This window comes from Oreochromis niloticus, linkage group LG1 (genome assembly GCF_001858045.2).
Source record: "Oreochromis niloticus isolate F11D_XX linkage group LG1, O_niloticus_UMD_NMBU, whole genome shotgun sequence".
In the NCBI taxonomy this organism is placed as follows: Eukaryota; Metazoa; Chordata; class Actinopteri; order Cichliformes; family Cichlidae; genus Oreochromis; species Oreochromis niloticus.
In genome coordinates, this window is record NC_031965.2 from 26,410,926 (window position 1) to 26,428,793 (window position 17,868).

Below are 17,868 nucleotides of genomic sequence, written 5' to 3' on the forward strand. Positions count from 1 at the left end.
TTTTTGCAGATGATGTGTGTTTTTTTTTTAGATTCATCAATTGACATCTTGCACCTTTCATTGGGGCAATCTGCAGCTGAGTGTGAAATGGCTGGGATGAGAATTAGCAGTTTCAAGTCTGAGGCCATGGTTCTCAGTCACAAAAGAGTAGAGTGTCCAATCTCGGCTTGGAATGAGAAGCTGCCCCAAGTGGAAGTATCTCTGGACTTTGTTCACAAGTGAGGATAGAAGGGAGCAGATACTGAGACAGAGCGGTGCAGAACCTGCAGTAATGCAAAAGGTCTTGATGGCTGGGAACAGGGAGGTCTAGGCGTCTCAACTCAGATTGCTGCCTCCAAATAAAATGGATGGATGCAAGGATTGATGAACTACTACTCTGCACTGTGATCACCTTTTACCAGGTCCTAAATGTATTCAAAAATATGTAGAGGGGGTTAAAAACTAATTGTTAAAGAACATTTTCTTTAACTCTTCCAAGACATACACACATGCACACAGTCATAAAGTTGGTTCACTTGTCCTGAATCAAGTTTGATTTAACCTTCCCTTAATGATTTCAGGTGCTGATAAAAGAGGACGGTTCAGGCAAATTTAATGTTCAAAAATTGAATTTTGAGTTTAAGAACCATTAACTGACACAGGCATTTTGCAAGTTAAAACCAAGTAATCTGATGTACAATGCAGTATATGATATAACTTTCAAATGTGATGGAATCCATCAGTTATGTAGACAAACAGAGACAGAGTGACAGAATGAGAGATCAAGTCTGACACAGAGTGCACATAAGAAAGAATCAAAAGGAGAGTGCGTGTGTGTCCGTTAGTGCGCACAAGTGTTTAAGTGTGTGTGAGATGGAGAAAGAGTTTAAGTGTGCTTTCTAAGGCCCCTGTTGATCATCTTGACACATGTCTGAGCATTTCTGTCACTTTAATGTCACTGTGGAAATTCTGCAGATTAGTACAACATCCGTCATGGTGCTAGCCCGATCCAAGTCAACAGAACGCATGCAATATTAAACGCTAATATTCCCCACAGCCTTTTATGCTCCAATATTACAGAGACAGAAGAAAGGCCCTGAATATTCACTCAGAGAGATGACATGGACAGGTTCGGGAAAAAAGAAAGTGCACACAGACTCACACACAAAAAATGACTCTATAAAGACACGTGCACATATAACACACTAATGTATTTCACAGAAGTGTAGCTTCTGTAGAGATTAATTTACATAAAATATATCCATGCTTATTCCACTACATCTCTCCAACACAAAAGAAGTAATGTATGTACGAGAGAAAAGGAAAGAAGCAGCTTGGGAGGATGGATCGACCTGAGACAGGAAGAAAAAAAGGAGGAAATACAGAATGAAAAATGAAAAACAGAGCCAAACAGGAATGAATTAAATACTTAGAAAGTGAGGCAATAAAGAGTGAGAGGGAATAGAAAAAACAGCTGAGTGAAATGAAGCGAAATACAAACAGAAAAAGAAAGAGAACTGATTAGAGATGCATGCTGAGGGAATGTAATTGTTCTAGTCGATTTGAGACATTATTTAAACTGAGACCCGAGAGAGAAAGACAGAGTGTGTGAGAGAGGGAGCGATCGACAAAGAGAAGAGGGCGGAGGTGGGACAGGGACCTAAGAGTGGAACGACAAATGTGGTGTATAAAATGGAGAAAAGGAGGAAAAAAAGGGGTAATTTTTTGTCATAGTCTGAAGATTATGACTGAAGTTTAGGTTCTGTGTGTGTGTGTGTGTGTAGAGCACTTTCTGTGATAACTTTTATTTTAGTGTTCATGTAAGACTAAAATTATTAAATGCATGCGTGTGTGTAGGAGGCTGTCTGTTATTTGAGAGCAAAGTAAAAGAAAGAAATTTAACAGCTGCTAGCTGACAGCTCTGCGTCTTCATCAATGTACTCTGTTGCACATACACACATGCACACACACACACATGCACAAACTAATGCACAGACACAGGTGTATGAATGATACATAAGTAGTGAATAATGCAGGCTGTCCTGTGCTACAGTGAGGTGAAGCCGTCATATCGAACATTTCACTGCAGACTACAAGGGGTTTTTCTTAGGGTGATGCCTACTACTACCTTACAAGTTGTATTAGCTTCCAGTCAAACTAACATCTGGTCAAACAGTGATGGTTTAGGTCAAACTACTCATTCTGTTACCAGTGTGTGAATACTCACAACGTACTTTCGGTTTCACCTTAAATGATTGGCAACTCTAACCAGAAACACTACAGACTGCAAAAATAAAGATTCTATATTTTACTTAAGAACTTACGTAGCAATTAACCAGCTAACTGCTGTAAGACTTAGTTGATGTAGCATTCCAGTAATTCACGTACACATAAAACCATTTTCTTTAAAATTTTATGAAAACAACTTTAGGCAGACTTTAGGTCCGTTTGTTTTAGTGGATATAAATGAATACACAGTTTAATCATGGCCATAATTATTGATAAAGGCAATTCTCCATTACATATGGTAATGAAATGAAAACTTTTCTAAATGAACTTAAATATCGAATGAGTTTTATCAGTCATCACTATTAGCATTGTGGTCCGCATATAAACAAGCTGGATTTCATTTCAGGCATGCATACTAACGTTTTGATCTCATCTGTTCCATCTGTTCCTTTTCTACTTGTTATCCACTTTTGGTCTAATTTTCTATCATGAAAATCATATCAGTTGCTAACCACTGACTGCTGACCGTTGCTGCCTGGTTTTGCAGGATGTTTCCAAAAAACAAGATGGCTTACTCAACAATTTTCTGAGAAACATGAAAAAGCTCAACAGTCCCTCACAAACCTCTTAAAAACCATTAGAATAAATATATAATCAAGATAGAAAGAAAAGTGTTCAAATAAATACTTGTGTTATGGTAGGTGTGTGTGTGTGTGTGTGTGTGTGTGTGTGTGTGTGTGTGAGTGTGTGTGCTTACACACATCTTTCCATAATTTATTAAAGAAGTTCTTTGTCATTAAGAAGGAAAGTGCTTAATTAGGACCACGAGGAGGTTTTCCCCCAGGGGATTCCTCTGTGATGAGTGTGTGTGTGTGTGTGTTTGTATGTGTGTATGTGCTTTTGAGTTGAAACATGATATATGCTGTGTGCCTGGATCAAATGTAGATATTAATTATTGTGAAATGAAACCCATCCACAAATGTTGTGCCAAAATATGTAGGACGTGTCAAAATGAAATTCTGATGACTTCACAAAGCGGTGGTCCCTCGCTATAACGCGGTTCACCTTTCGCAGTCTCGCTGTTTCGCAGATTTTTTTTTGTGTGCAATTTTGCACGTTTTTTTTTTAGTGCATTGTGTTCTGCGTCCTGATTGGCTGTAGACCATTGTCAAACAATCTTGTGCCGTGTCTCCTGTCAGTGCAGAATGCGTTCATATTGCCAAATTTACATAAATCTTCGATCGCTAACAGTGTGACTCTGAAGTGCTGTACTGTATGTTTGTAAGTTTTCTCCTCAACAAACATAAAACTGTCAACGAAACGTTTTGCACCGTCAAAGGGTGCCTTTGGTTTGATTCTATAATACTGGACTTATTTTTCTACAAAGGTTTAAACTTTGAGAGTGTTTAAACAAGAGAAAAAAGTGTGAAAATGTTCATGCCTGTCTGAGAAAGTGTATAAAATGTGTAGTGAGGGGTTTTATAGCCATAAAACATCTATAATAATTGTAAAAAACAAAGTTGGCTACTTCGCAGGCTTCACCTATAACGGGTTATTTTTAGAACGTAACTCCCGCGATAAATGAGGGACCACTTTACACCATTTATAAAGCACTACCCACAAGGTACGTCGGGTCTACTACTAAAAGAGTGGTTGTGATTTGTGATATAAGAGTTTATGTTTGTTACTTACATTGTTCCCCTTTGTGTGGCTCTCTGGCAAACACAGGCATCTGTATGGTGTCACACTGGTATCACAATGGTCTGCATGGCCGTGACACTCACACCTTCCCAAAGACAGAGAAACATTGAAAATAAACAAACTGAAACTGTGTTTTAAAACTTTGATGCTGAAATGTTTTAATTCCCTTATTAAATGTGACAAGAAAAAGCAAAAACAACATGGGAAAAGCTCTCCCTCCCCGAATGCTTCAGTCAAGAGCTCCTTAGTGCTACTGGAAAGTTTCCATTCAACATTTATAAATGCCATCCTGAGAATCATTAAAGCAACATAACAGGTAGCAGACACATGCGCACACGTGTGCACACGACAGTCATTTAATTATTCATTCAGATATTCAGCTGCTTTCTCTCTTTCATTCTTCTCTCTGTGTATCCTTTCACCTCTTGCTCTCTTAATGCCACTTTCTGTTAAAAGGTGACTTTATTAATCAAATAAGAAATATATATAAAACTATCTCTATCATTTCCCCTGACCAAGCCTTTTTATACATTATTTTTGATTTGTGGTAGAACACACTTTTTAGCTTCATTGCTTTGGAGATCTGTCCTAAAATAAAATAAAAAATAAAATAAATTAAAATATATACTAAAAAAACTTACCAAAAAATCAAGCTTAATAGATATATTTAAACAGTTTTTTTGGAGCAAATGAAGCTTGAACTGAGGAGAACTTCCAAAGTAGGATTGCAGTTGGGCTGCACTAAAATCGTAGGTTTCTGTGTGGCCACTTTTTTTTTTCCACATTTTGACCAAACAGCGATGTAACCTATCCAGTTTTCTCTGTTGGCATACAAATAAACAAACTTCAGCCTGAAGCCCACCATTTCACATTTTAAAAGCCAATTATCTTGTTTCAAAAACAGCAGAAAAAAAAGAAACTGATGGCCACCAGTACTACCCCTCAGCCTCCTAATAAAACTGAAAATCCTACATCAACTTATTCATAATCACATTCACAAGATTTTAAGAATTCATCTTAACCTTGAAGTCAAGGTCACTGGGATTTGAAATCATCCAAGACTTTTGGTCGAAGCACCTATGGTATCAATTTGAAAATCCTACATCGATTCATTCACAAGATTTTCAGAATACTTGAGGTCAAGGTCAGAGGACAGCGTCACTGGAATTCAAACCCATCTGAGATTTGTAGTAGATGCACCTGTGATATCAACTTGAAAATCCTTGATGACTTCCTTCTTGAGTTATTGCATCCATAAAATTTTTAGAAAACTTGATCTCTGACCGTGACCTCAAGATTTGAACTTCGTCCAAGACTTTTAGTAGAAGAACCTATGGTATCAATTTCAAACTCCGACATTGCCTTGTTCTTGAGTTATTGTATTGCCCACCTGGCTGGGAGGATGACAACAGCCCATAACCCTTTTACAGCCGAGAGGTAAAAACTACAACTAATGCTGGAAGATGAGCAAGCTAAAACTCAAGAAGCTTTAAGCGGGACTCCTAAACCGCTTTCACAGATGAACTCCAAAGACAGCAGAATCAGGTCCATGCACTACGCTAAGTTGCATTTCCTCGATTTTAACACAAAACAGGACATAGTCCATGTCTGATGTGTTCTGACTACTGGAAATACTCTTTGGTTTTAGCAGATGGAAGTGTCTTAGTAGAGCATCCAGGAGGCTTGACAAAGGACAACTACTTATTCACTATGGGTTACTTACTCTGTTGTCCTGTATATAAGGAGGAATACTACATGTACTTTACACTTGGAACCTGACAGGTTAAATTCATTTCCAGTGCAAATGACTTTGATATGAATAATTTTAATGAAATGTGTATGTCTTCAATGCACATGTAAAATTGTGGGCAACAGGCACATCTTACTGAAATGTTTTTTATGTTCTGTTCTGCAACACTTGCTGAAAAATTTTTTGCTCTTCTAATGATACAAAATATTTAAATTAAATAAACACACTAGAAACAATATCTTTCAAATGGCATAGCATACTATAAAGTAACTAGTGCAGGTATATAATAATAGCCAGTATGTTGCAAAAATATAAGATAAGAGATATTTCTTTAATTTCTACAAACAGAGAACAGAAAAATATTGGGGTTTCTAAACTGTCACCATGGTGATAATGTTTCTGTATTTAGATGTATTGTAATATAGGATGGTTATGTCTGTGCTACAATGTAATGCAATACAGTAATCTAAGAGGCTTCTAACATACAGGGCTTAAAAAAGACAACATTCACAAAACACGCATGCTAAAATTATTCCTCTCAACATACTTATTTACTTGCTCTATAAAGAATGATGACAGTGGAAGAAGAATGAAAGATGTGAGAGACAGGAAGAGATAAAGAATGCACAGATGAGATTTCAGCTAAATCTCTGTTTCTCCTACTTCACTGTAACAAGCTACTAATTAAAAGAGCTTAGAGGGAGGGGGAGGGGGAGAAAGAGTTAGAGATGATTGCCTCCTGCATAATCCTATAATTACCACAGTCATGAAAAACAGTCACTCTGTCAGTCTAATGAAGAGATGTGTTCACAATTACTCTCAGAAAGCTCTGCTGAAACTTAGCGGTCTGTGTTTGTCATAATATAAGCACTCACTCACTTTTACAAAGAAACACTGGGAAGATAGTTAAATAGTTCTTTCAACCAATTATGCCACTTAAGTACGTAAAATTTGGGATGTAACAGGATCACAATTAGAAGCATGCCACTTATAGTAGTCCTCTATATTAATTTGTGAATTTGCAAAAAACATGCTAGGACTTCTAAATTCAGTGTGATGCCAGTTTACCAGAAATATCATACAAATGTCACATTTACCAGTCTTTTAGTTTCTATGCTCTACCAATGATTTACGAATCCATATAATTACTCGGTCTCCATTAACAACGTTCATAAGCAGTCACAGTAGATGCCTGCACAAGTATTTATAAATTTTCACCTGCCACTGATGGTGATTTCACTGATGCCAATGGATCTATGTCGCTGGTTCACTCCAACTGCTCTGGTGTAGTATTGTCCACCCATATGTATTCTGACCTGGGCAGCTTGTACCATCTCCTGTAGGATAGGTGTGTTGTAGAAGTCATTGTAACCTGGCCTCAGGGGTGGCTGAGGGGTCAGCAGGCTGAATGTGATGTTACCTCCTGAGAAGGGCATGTCACTGATGCACATAAACATTACACAAAATTAGAAAAAAAAAAAACAAGAAAATATTAGATTTTTTAAAATAAAAACACAATCACATAACCCTAATATATATTTGTGAGTAGCTGTATAGATCTATATCTCTAACAAACAAAGCTGGACTAACAAATCATTGATTAATTGATTGATTACATCTACCAGGAAACTACAGAACAGAAACACCAAATTTGGTCTGAGGTCCAAGTAATAGAGTACAATCCTAAAGCTGTCTTCTGGAGAACAGTTACTTCTACATTTTAAAGTCTACAAATCTTTCTGTAAACACTATATGGACACGCATTGGGCAACAGCTCCTTCATCTTTGAATGTCAGTGTTTTAAGTTGTGTTGCCAGCAACATGACAAGGTTTGTTCATAGCAATAAACAAGAAGGCTGCAAGAAAATACTGTCATAAAATTCTAGTAATAAACAATCTACAGTATTTGAGATCCTTGTGGATTAGTAGCAATATTTCAATTGCACAATTGTTTAATTGTTACTAATGAATAACCCAGACAACTGCATATTACTGATATGTAAATATACAAGTATGAAAGAAATCTAGCCTTTACAAAGGAATTGCCAAAATGACAACACAATTCATTAATGCCTAATAAAAAGTCTAATAAAACTTTAAATCAAAGTTTCTACCAAAATCATTTTGCACCACCTCTCATTTGCCGTTTGTTTTTTTGGGGTCTCATCAAGAAAAATAACTGTTTACCTGTCCGTAATTATCTAAACTGACTAAGGCATGTCTAAATGTTTCCAGCCAAACACTCCAATGGACTCAGATGTTTTGTAAGATTAATTCAATCTAGCATGATAAAAGCATACTAGATTAAACAACATAGATATATACATATTTAAACCGATCTCATGCGAAACTTTGTAATATGAATAACTCTGCCAGAAAAGGTTGTATGTGATATAATTTGCCAAGCCAAGTAAAAAAACAAGTAATGGCCACAGAAGCTGTGATCTATTCATGCTTGTTCTGTCTAATGCCAACTAAGCCCCAGATACAAGAAGCTATGCCAAGATTTAGTCCGACTGTGTATGTTAGACTATGTTCCAAGTCTAGTTGTACATCTACTGCCAACTGAGAGCGTGTGAGACATGTATACAAACATGTATTTTTATATGTGTTTGTATTTCTTAATATAGTAATCAAGCCCAGCCAGCAATTTCCTGTGCACTAGGAAAAATGCCCCAAAATAGGAATGGCTGAGTTTATTTTTAATGCATGAATTTAAATTTACTACATGTGTATTATTCAACAAGATATCTGCTGTATTTATCAAGCTCTTAATAAAAGAAATGGAACTAAATGTGATGTAACCCAATAAATATGTGTCTATGCTCTTTCATTCTTCAGGGACCAACACTACTACGTGGTTAGTCCTTGAAAAATTATGAAAGCACTTATAATGCTGTTGACCCTATTCATGATTTTGGGTTTCTATTACATCATTTCCTGTTTCATTTTGAAATTAGTTAGACTGTCATCAGTTTTACTTCCTGTATTTGTTAATTTTCCTTTCTTTATGACTATGTGCCAGGCCCTCAATAGTCTCACCTGTGTTGTCCTTCAAACCTGTTTTCAATTAGCCAATCACACGGCCACGTATATATATCTCTCCTATGTTGCACTTCTGATTTGCTACAGTGTCTTGCACTTTTTGTTAATGTTTTTTTCACCTCATTTGTTGGGTTCTCCTTCAATATGACCTTTTAGACTGTTTAATTGACTGCTTTTTGCCTGCCCCTATGGATTATTTTCTATGTTGACTGATCTCTTGGATATGATCATATCCTGCTTTTGAATTACAGATTTACATTTTTGGACTTTTATTCTGCCTCCTGGTGTCCTGTGTCCCTTTACCTCTGTGAAGGGACACAATTACGATAGTTCAGAAGGTTTTCAAAGGGTTTTATGAGGAGTGGGCAGTACAATTAATTTCACTTCAGTTATCAACATCTAAAAATTCTACATCTAAAAGTAGATATTGAGCTTTCCTGTAAAAACCTCTCCTTATAGTAAACAATATGAACTTTTCATCCAACCTACCTGGACAGCTGCAAACAGTTGACTGAGTCTGGTCTTAGTAAAGGCCCGTTGTTCTCCATTTCAAACACACTGCAGTTTCTGGCCATATACTGCCAGTCCAGCCATGGCTGCTCTGTGTTGGTGTTATTCTCAGTGTCTGTGAGGTCAGCCTTTCTTCTCTGGATCACAACTGACTCAGGCATGAAGCCACTAAACTGAACAATAACATAAAATACCTGAAGGAGAGAGGTGTAAGAGTTGACGTGAACAGAATACGACTTGGAACACCAGTTCACTTGTAGACTTTAATACAGTTGAAAGCATTTAGCAAAGCTTACCATGGTGAAGCCTCAGTTTTTGCCCCAAAAAAATCTGTCATCTTGCACTGTGCTATATTAAAAGGTATAACTAATTTTCTGCCTTTTCACAGATAACAAATGAAACACTAAAGGGCATTAGTCAGGTGCTTTGTTGCATCGTGTTTAACAAATGTTAATAATTACATTTTTTGTGATTTGCGCACTGAAAGGGAAACCCAGCTAAATACAAATACATCTGAGCAAGTGGTTAGCAAACCTCAAAAAAAGCAGCCTGACACGGTAAAGTCATTCATTCTACTCCCTCTACTGTTCTTCTCCTCCCACTGGGGCATACCATCAGACACTAAGATATCAAAGCTACCCCAGTACACCACAGGAAAATGCCAGTTTGCTGATGCAACATGGAACTCAACAACCCATGCTCACATAAGAATATAATCCGTATCTGTGTTCAAATTAAAACAATGCAATTTTGTTCAAAGTCGTTATTGAGTTTCCAATATGAACAATCTAAATTATAATTAAGAACTTTAGCAGAAAATAGACAGCCATCACTTCCACCTTTTCAAAAAGACACCCAGAAGTAGTCTCTTATCACATATAAACCATGTGTGTGCCTGTGTGTACAGTAGGTGTGTCTCTCTTTAAGTGTTATCTAGAACTACAGAGTGGGTTGGGACACTGGGTTACACAGTAGGGAGTGGACTAAGCCACCACTACGGCACAATCCCCACACCCACCCCACTTACTAACATAAATACTTGAAACCTCAGAGAGTGGCTTTTATCTAGGGACTTGAGTTGGGCAACCACATCAGGACAGCTCCCAAAATCCTGCCCACACTCACATACACAGTTCAGAGAGAAGAGGAATTAGTCTTTTGACAACCCTAGCGTCGACAGCGCCAAAATCTAGCAGTCTTCTTCTCTTTCTCCCTCTCTGCCCCTCTGTGTGTGTATGTGTGTGTGCGTGGCATTGAAGAGCTTAGACAGAACTGTCCACTGCACACACACAGGTGCAAGTGCAGATACATACTGTGGTGTTTGAATTGCGGCTTTTCAAATTTATACTAGACGACAATGGAATTAAGTTGACTGTTCAATCAAAATTATTTCTTATAAGGTGATCACATTACTTAAAATACGTTTACAGTAAACCTGATGCACCTATCCAATACTTTTGCTGTGCCTGATGAAAATTATTGAATGAATTAGCCTCTCAGTGCAGCCAGACAGCAGATATCTGTGCCCAAGGCACTCACTACAGTTTGACTATCAATACAAATAAATTAAATTGGTCTTAAACTACAAAAGAAAAACATTTGGTACCAGGCCTATAGATTCTGTACAGGCAGATGTCTGTACAGTCTTTGTCATAGTTGCTGCAAAAGTACAGTAACACAGGAAAAATAAGGGAAACTCTCAAAAACAGTCTCATGTTTGCCAAATGAAGCCAAAATTACAAATAAATTACAATATTTAAATTGGATGTTTCTTAAAACATAGTGGGCTCATGGCTGAAATGAGGTGCATTACCTGGTACTGTCCATTAGCCAAATCCATTGTAATAGTGACTCCTTCATCCAGTTCCTGTGCAGTCATGATCTTAGATACCCATGTGGTGCCCATGTCCTGATCGTTGATATAACTTAGTGGATGGGCATTAAGGTTCAGTCTTAAGACTCTGTCATTGGTGGTGTCCTCAACCGCATTGGGGATACAATATCTGTTAACGGTAGCATAATATAAAACTAGTGTTTTAGATAGAGGAAAACTAATTTATTATTAGTTTTGGTATTACAAAGTAACTCCAGCTACAATATTCAGTATTGAAAAAATGTACAGAGTAAATAAAAACTGTGATACTGTACCTCTCAATTAGAGGGTGCACCCTTGGGTGAGTGGAAGGACATCGACACTCAGACTGGACATGGAGCTCAGGGAGGACTCCTGAATACAGCTCTACTATTTCCCTGGTAAAGGAGGAAACTATACATGAAACCTAAATTCTGAACACAGAATATCATTGCATGCAGAATAAACTGGGGATATGAAAAAAGAAGAAAACAACCAAAATTTAAACCAAAATATAAGTTAGTTATTGGTTAACTGCATTCTTTATTAAATTGTGTTAAATTAAACTATATAACTGCTTTATATATAAACTTAGGGCTGTAAAACAAAAATCTGATGGATTTCCATTTTAAGATAAAATCTCAAAGCACCTGTTAATGTCCTTTTGACTAAACATTTAGCTTAAACTGGTTAATCAAAGCCATAATTTGAAACTTGAGCCTTTTGTTTAGTGCATCTCTAATCTTGTCAGCTCCTTGCTGTGTGGAGTACATCACTGGTAACCAAAAGACTAATTGCTTTGTATTGAATTCTCAGGAAAATCCTCTGGAAGCAGTATGGATTTTAAGATGCAATGATAAGCCCCCTCCTTATTTCATTTTAACTGTTCAGTATTTGTGTATTTCTTACGATTTCTAAATCTTTTTTTCTTTATTCAGTCTCTAAACAGACATTGACTGCTTTTCGTATGTGCTATAGTTTATGGCTCTTTTCCTAAACACTAATTTTCGGTGGTCATTGTATGACTCCTCCCTCCTTCTTTCCCACTAGCCAGTCATTACCTGTCTCTCAGCTTCCTTCTGTCCAACTCACCTGTTAGTCAAAGTGGTAGGATAAAATCTAAAGTCCTGCATTCGTCCAATGAACTGATTAGACCCTGGAGAGATGAAAGGGGAGTAGGAAATGACATAAAGAAGGTGTTAATGGGTTTGCACTGAAGGCACTGAGTGAGAGGATTTCACAGTATTTAGTAGATTATCTTATCAGGTTCTTGATACCAACTAAGTGAGGCTGCCCACAGCTGCTTATAATGGCCAAGTTCACAGTACAAGCCAAACTACATCTGCCAGAGTCTTTACGTGTCTCCACTAGAGAGCAGCAAGGATTCTAAAGCTTAAGCATGGCTTTAATGGGTTAATGATTGTTTACTCTAAACTGGACACTCTTTGTATGAACCTGCTGTGGAAACGTCAAATATGTCATTTGTAAAAAGGGTTGGTAAAAAAAAACCAAACCCTTACATATATAATAAAAAAACTGTTGTCTAGAAGCAGTTGCTGCCTTTTTTGTTAAGTAGCCTTAAGAGCATGTATCCAGGCCTTTTATAATAATTCCCTTTAGTTTAATATATGAAGATCACCATTAACTGCAACAATGCAGCAGCTCTTCCGCTATGATATGCATGTTTTATTTTACAACTGATTTTAAAGGTACTTCAATCAGCGCAATATAAAACTAAGTGGCAATTATATATAAAATATAAATTTTATAATAAAATGTATGACACACAATTCCTGCAGGTAGCTGTAGTGATTGTGGTGGCAGAGTGAGGAGTACAAAAAACAAGCATTTGCTAGCCAGCTGTCTCACCTTTCAGTTCTACTGCTCAGTAGTTAATTATGGTCAAAATCATAGACTGCATCAAAAAAGAAAAACTTTACTTTGTATTGCTACTTTTTTTCATCACAGAGTCCAGACTGACTGCTGGAGTGACTCATCATAACCTCTTTTTTTTTTTTTTTTTTGACTCATCATAACCTCTGAAGACACAATGTGGTATTACGAGGATGTTTGGAAATAAATGTTGCATATTGCACCTTGCATTATTTTCTGAACTAAAAAAAACAGGATATTTGGAAGGCCATAAAGTTGTAAATGACAAATTAATTTAATTAGGTTAAAAAAATAGTACTTTTAAACAATAAATGTTCATAAATAGAGAAAACAAAAATTTTAAGTTCCCAGTCACTTAGACTAGGAGATGTGAGTACTTTTAATGTGAGTACAACTGTTGTTACTGTTCTTCCCAGCTTATTTAAAGCTGATCTGCTCATGAAACAGGAAGAGACCATGTCCAAATCAGGCAGATCACATGTGCAACGCTAATAACGCTCCACAAACGTAGCGACGGATTCTGGTTTGCCACCAGAAAGCTTTCAAGTTTGAAGCAGCAACAGGAGGAAAACTTAACTTAATGGTTTAAGTAAACAGAAAGAAGTCAGCAAACAGTAAACTGTGGCTCATATTGGAAAGTACAAACACAGGAACACAGTGATCTGAAGTTTAGTTTCACATAGAGAGATTCAGCAGAAGCAACAAAGGAGTTTTCTCATTTTTTTCTTTTCTGTCTACAGCAAAGAAAGACATGATTTTAGCTGCCAATGACACAGATTAGCAGAAAGGACCATCACAGGTTGGCTGCAGATAGCACTATTACTGAGCAGAACTTCACTGCTTATCTCCTGCATATGGCTCAAGACCATAGAAAAACCCTATAGTTGAAGGAGGAAATCTTATCAACAGAGAGACTGGAACTAAATTCACTGCAAATTTAAAGCTCACACATTGCTATATTTAACACATTCTATCAGAACTATCAGCAAAACAAACATTTTATCTCATGCAAATAGTTAAAAAATTGTGGACACAGCCTCTCAAGCTTCAAAGTGTCTTTAACAAGCATAGATATGCTGGAGTACATCAAACACACATGGACATACTGGACTGAACACCAAAGACAAAATCAAACACATAAGCACAGTAAAGTTCCAACACATCATCTTCTCCATACATAACCATACATATGTGACAATGTTGGACAGAACATAAGAAGATGAAATCTGTCCAAAAAAGAAGGCTGGAGTCTTTTAGTATCCAACCCACTTTTGTCTGGTTCGACAATAACTCTTAGAAGATGGATAACGTCTCTAAACATCAACAGAACCCCTGCCATGTCTAGCTTTGCCTGTGAAAGTGTCTGTGTGTAAATGCTTGTGTGTGTGTGTATTTGTATTTGCTGCTGAGAGAGGCTTTGGTGTGTTTGGCCCAACCACAGTATTGTGTGTTTGAGTGTGTGTGCTTTGGGAGGGTGCATGTGCATGTAAAACAGAAGGAAAGTGAGGAAGTGTTATGGGATGTAAGTGTGTTAGATCAGTGTGTGGTTGTGCAGCCTTAGGCTTTGGCTCAGGATTTCTTTAGCGTGTGGAAATGGGATTATGCCTTCCTCTGAAAAGCACTCTCCCTATTGTTACTGGGATGATGCAAGGTATAAGCCTTAATTCTCTCTTCTCTGTGTAGGTCTCTCTCTTCTTTCTGTGTGTTTTACTACCTGACAGCCATTTCTCTTCTTATTCTTTGTTTTTATGGTATTACAACTGATGGCAGTTTAATAACGAGCCGTAACAGGTATGTGTTTTTTTTCTCTTTTTCTCTCTGTCTTTTAATAGAGTAGATTAACGCATCAATTATCATATTTACTAGTTTTCTTAGTCCATAATTTCTTACTGGTTAAATAACAGTGAAAGCCATGGCTACAGCGATACCAGCCAGTGTTAAATACTACAAGTCCCAGGACACCGAACACAGCAAACATTCCTTGACCAGCTTACAGCAGTTTGTCATCATTCCCTTTTCCAATACATGCACACAGAAGAAAGCAGCAACCAAGCAAGTTAAAACTTTTTTTTTATGTTTAGATTAGAACCAGATTTAGGACTGAAACTTGTTAGAACTAATACTTAAAATACATATTGATATCAACATTATGTAAACATAATGATACTTGTTAGTTAGTTAGTTAGTTAACCCGACCCAAAATTCTTGATAAGGAAAGTAGTAAGATTCACTGTTATTATAAAAACCTTATCTTATAAAAATAAGGTAATTAGCTGATGTAAATATGCTGAATGAAAAATGCTGACCCTGAACAGTGAGGAAAACCTTGGTTTGGTTTCATGAAAATCTTAGGGATTACAAGGATTTATGATAAAGATTTTCAGTACCATATGGACACATGTTATTCACACCACTGCACCACGTTAGCTTCCTAAAGTTATTAATAATGTGTCATTAACAGCTGATTCAGGACATTCTTGACAAGTGATCACACTTCCTTAACAACATTTGAGTTGGTAGTTGGCCTTTAAAGATCTTTTCGCTGTACTTACAGTTTTCGGTTAGTACTTTCCCATCCAAAAACAGACGTAGCTGTTAATCAATACATCTGATCAGTATTTACATAATCAATCCACTGATCAGAATTCCAGACACAGCCTCTGGGTTCAACAACCCTTCTCCCTCTCCGTCTACCACACGCACAACGTCTCTGACTCTCTCTCACTCCCCCAAGCCAATCACTTGCATTGATCATCCTCTCTGTTGTGATCTTCAGCTGATCAGCTGTTACCTGCTGTGAACTACGGATCAATGACTGATAAACGAAGAGAAAAACACTCGTTTATCACCCTGGAGATGAACGGATATCATTTTTCTCTCAATTTCTCTGCTATTGACTGTGAGACAGCTCGCAGGCACTACGAATCAATCACAGATGTGTAGTTGAAGCAGGATAAAGGCTCGGAGGAAAATAAAGGTGAAGTAGTCATTGACACCATATTAAGATATACTGACATGATAAACTAAGAAGTAATTTTTCTCTTCTTGGACTGAAAAAAAACAAAAAACAGATGGAGATACCGGCTCAGATAATGAAGGTGAAGCTTATTCTTTATTCTTAAAGCAGTGTTTTTACAGTTTGGACATCATAGACATTTAAAACAACACAACAGAGGAAGTAAAGCATCTAAACCATCTGGCTGTAATGCGGTGCTGAAGTAAAGCAATTTATCAAAAGCATTTCATGAAAATTTATTAAAAAAAAATCAAAATACTTAAAAAAAAATAACAGTCATATTTACCCTTAGAGCTGAGTCCCACCCACATGTCACCATCCTCACTGACATCAGAAAGCCTGGTGGTCAGTTGTTGTGTGTCAAACGGTGTTCCATCCTCTTCGAGGCCATCCAGGAAAAGACTCGCATGTCTGTCATGGATCTGGAATTTCCATCAAAGGGAGATACATATATCCTTGATGAGCAGGATGAAATCATTGTTTATATTTACCTTGTATGTTTACAGCTCTGTACAGTGAACTGTGTATATGAGGGGTTTCAAACCTAATTGAGTTGTGGGCCACTGTTGGCACTGTCATCTTATTTGAGGGCTACTTTAGTGTTCAAGTAGTACAAAAAACAAAAAAACAAAAAAGAAACAAACAAGAAAGCAACCACAAATGTTTCTGAAAATGTAGTGTTGTGTTTGTTTAAATTTCATTTGTTGTAGAACATGACAAAACTGCAAATCTGAGACTCCTGCTGTATATTAACTAGGGCAGTGTCACAAAAATGTCAAAAGTGTCACAAAACTGTGACCAGTACGCTACACTGACTCGAATAACTGAGTTATACTTAAAAAAACAAAAAACACTTCTACTTTTCAGAGTAGCTTGAGGATTTGATTGAGAAATGAAAACTGACTGATGTTTTAAAATAATGTCTATGTATATTTTACACCAAGCTTTATATATAGGACAGTGCAAAAGTGATCACATTATAAGTGAAAGTTTTATTGCAGACCATTAAGGGAGTGGCCAGAAGGACATATGCAGCTGTATAGACCTAGCAGCAGGTAACTACTGTAACACACAGCATCTTAGAAAGCGGCAGCTGCTCTGTGTTCGCCTGTGCATCTTTGTGCAAAAGTGTGTGCAAACACCATCAGTGCATATCTATGCGCGTGTGTGTGTGACTACGTGTGTGTGAATTATACATACGGCTAATCTTCCAGCTCATTTCCCCAGTAGCAGAAAGTGCCTCAGGCTAAACTGCCTCAGCTGCAAATTAGCTTTCTGTTTGACCAAAAATCTCCTCTCCACTCTTTTCCCCTCTCCTTTCCTGATCTGCTGCATGAATATTAAAAACTGCACAGCAGACAACACCGTCAAAGCAGGACCAGTTCCCTTTCACATCAAACCCAGGCCAAAAGAAAGATACTTCCAAAAGAGGGACATCACCCCCCCCCATCCCCTCCTCACACTCACACACACACCCACCCCTCTTCTCCCGCTCACCAAAAAAACTTTAATGTGTCCTGTCCCACTTTCTCCCTTTACTGCAATCTCCAAATCCTGTGTTTGGGAAACACACTGTGGGACCACTGATAAACGTGGCAGTCTCTGTCTTACTAGAGCCCTCCTTCTCCTGTTTCATCTTTCTCGTCTCTTCCACTCTGGTCCTCCTTGCTTTGTCCTTTCTCCTCTTCATGAGGTCATTTGATTCCTTCACCTTTTTTTCAGTTTTTCAGTCTCCTCACCTCATTTTCATTTTCTCCATTTTCTACCCTTTTTCCAAAACCATTTTTACTTTCTCTTCTCTCTCACTTGATGACTTCCTCCTCTCATCTCCCTTCCTGTCTCTTCCCCTCATGTTTATCTTGCCCCGTCGTTCTCACTTGTTGTCAGCTCTTT

The 17,868-nt window shown here is 37.5% G+C and overlaps 1 protein-coding gene across 1 annotated transcript in view; it reads right to left on the minus strand.

The window, feature by feature from the left end:
- Positions 1 to 17,868, minus strand: part of ush2a (Usher syndrome 2A (autosomal recessive, mild)) — a 208,171-nt gene that overhangs the window by 164,575 nt on the left and 25,728 nt on the right. The window contains 7 exon segments of the mRNA XM_025907082.1: positions 3,901 to 3,994; positions 6,878 to 7,099; positions 9,194 to 9,408; positions 11,028 to 11,217; positions 11,363 to 11,464; positions 12,159 to 12,222; positions 16,262 to 16,397. Coding sequence (XP_025762867.1) covers positions 3,901 to 3,994; positions 6,878 to 7,099; positions 9,194 to 9,408; positions 11,028 to 11,217; positions 11,363 to 11,464; positions 12,159 to 12,222; positions 16,262 to 16,397 — 1,023 coding nt within the window.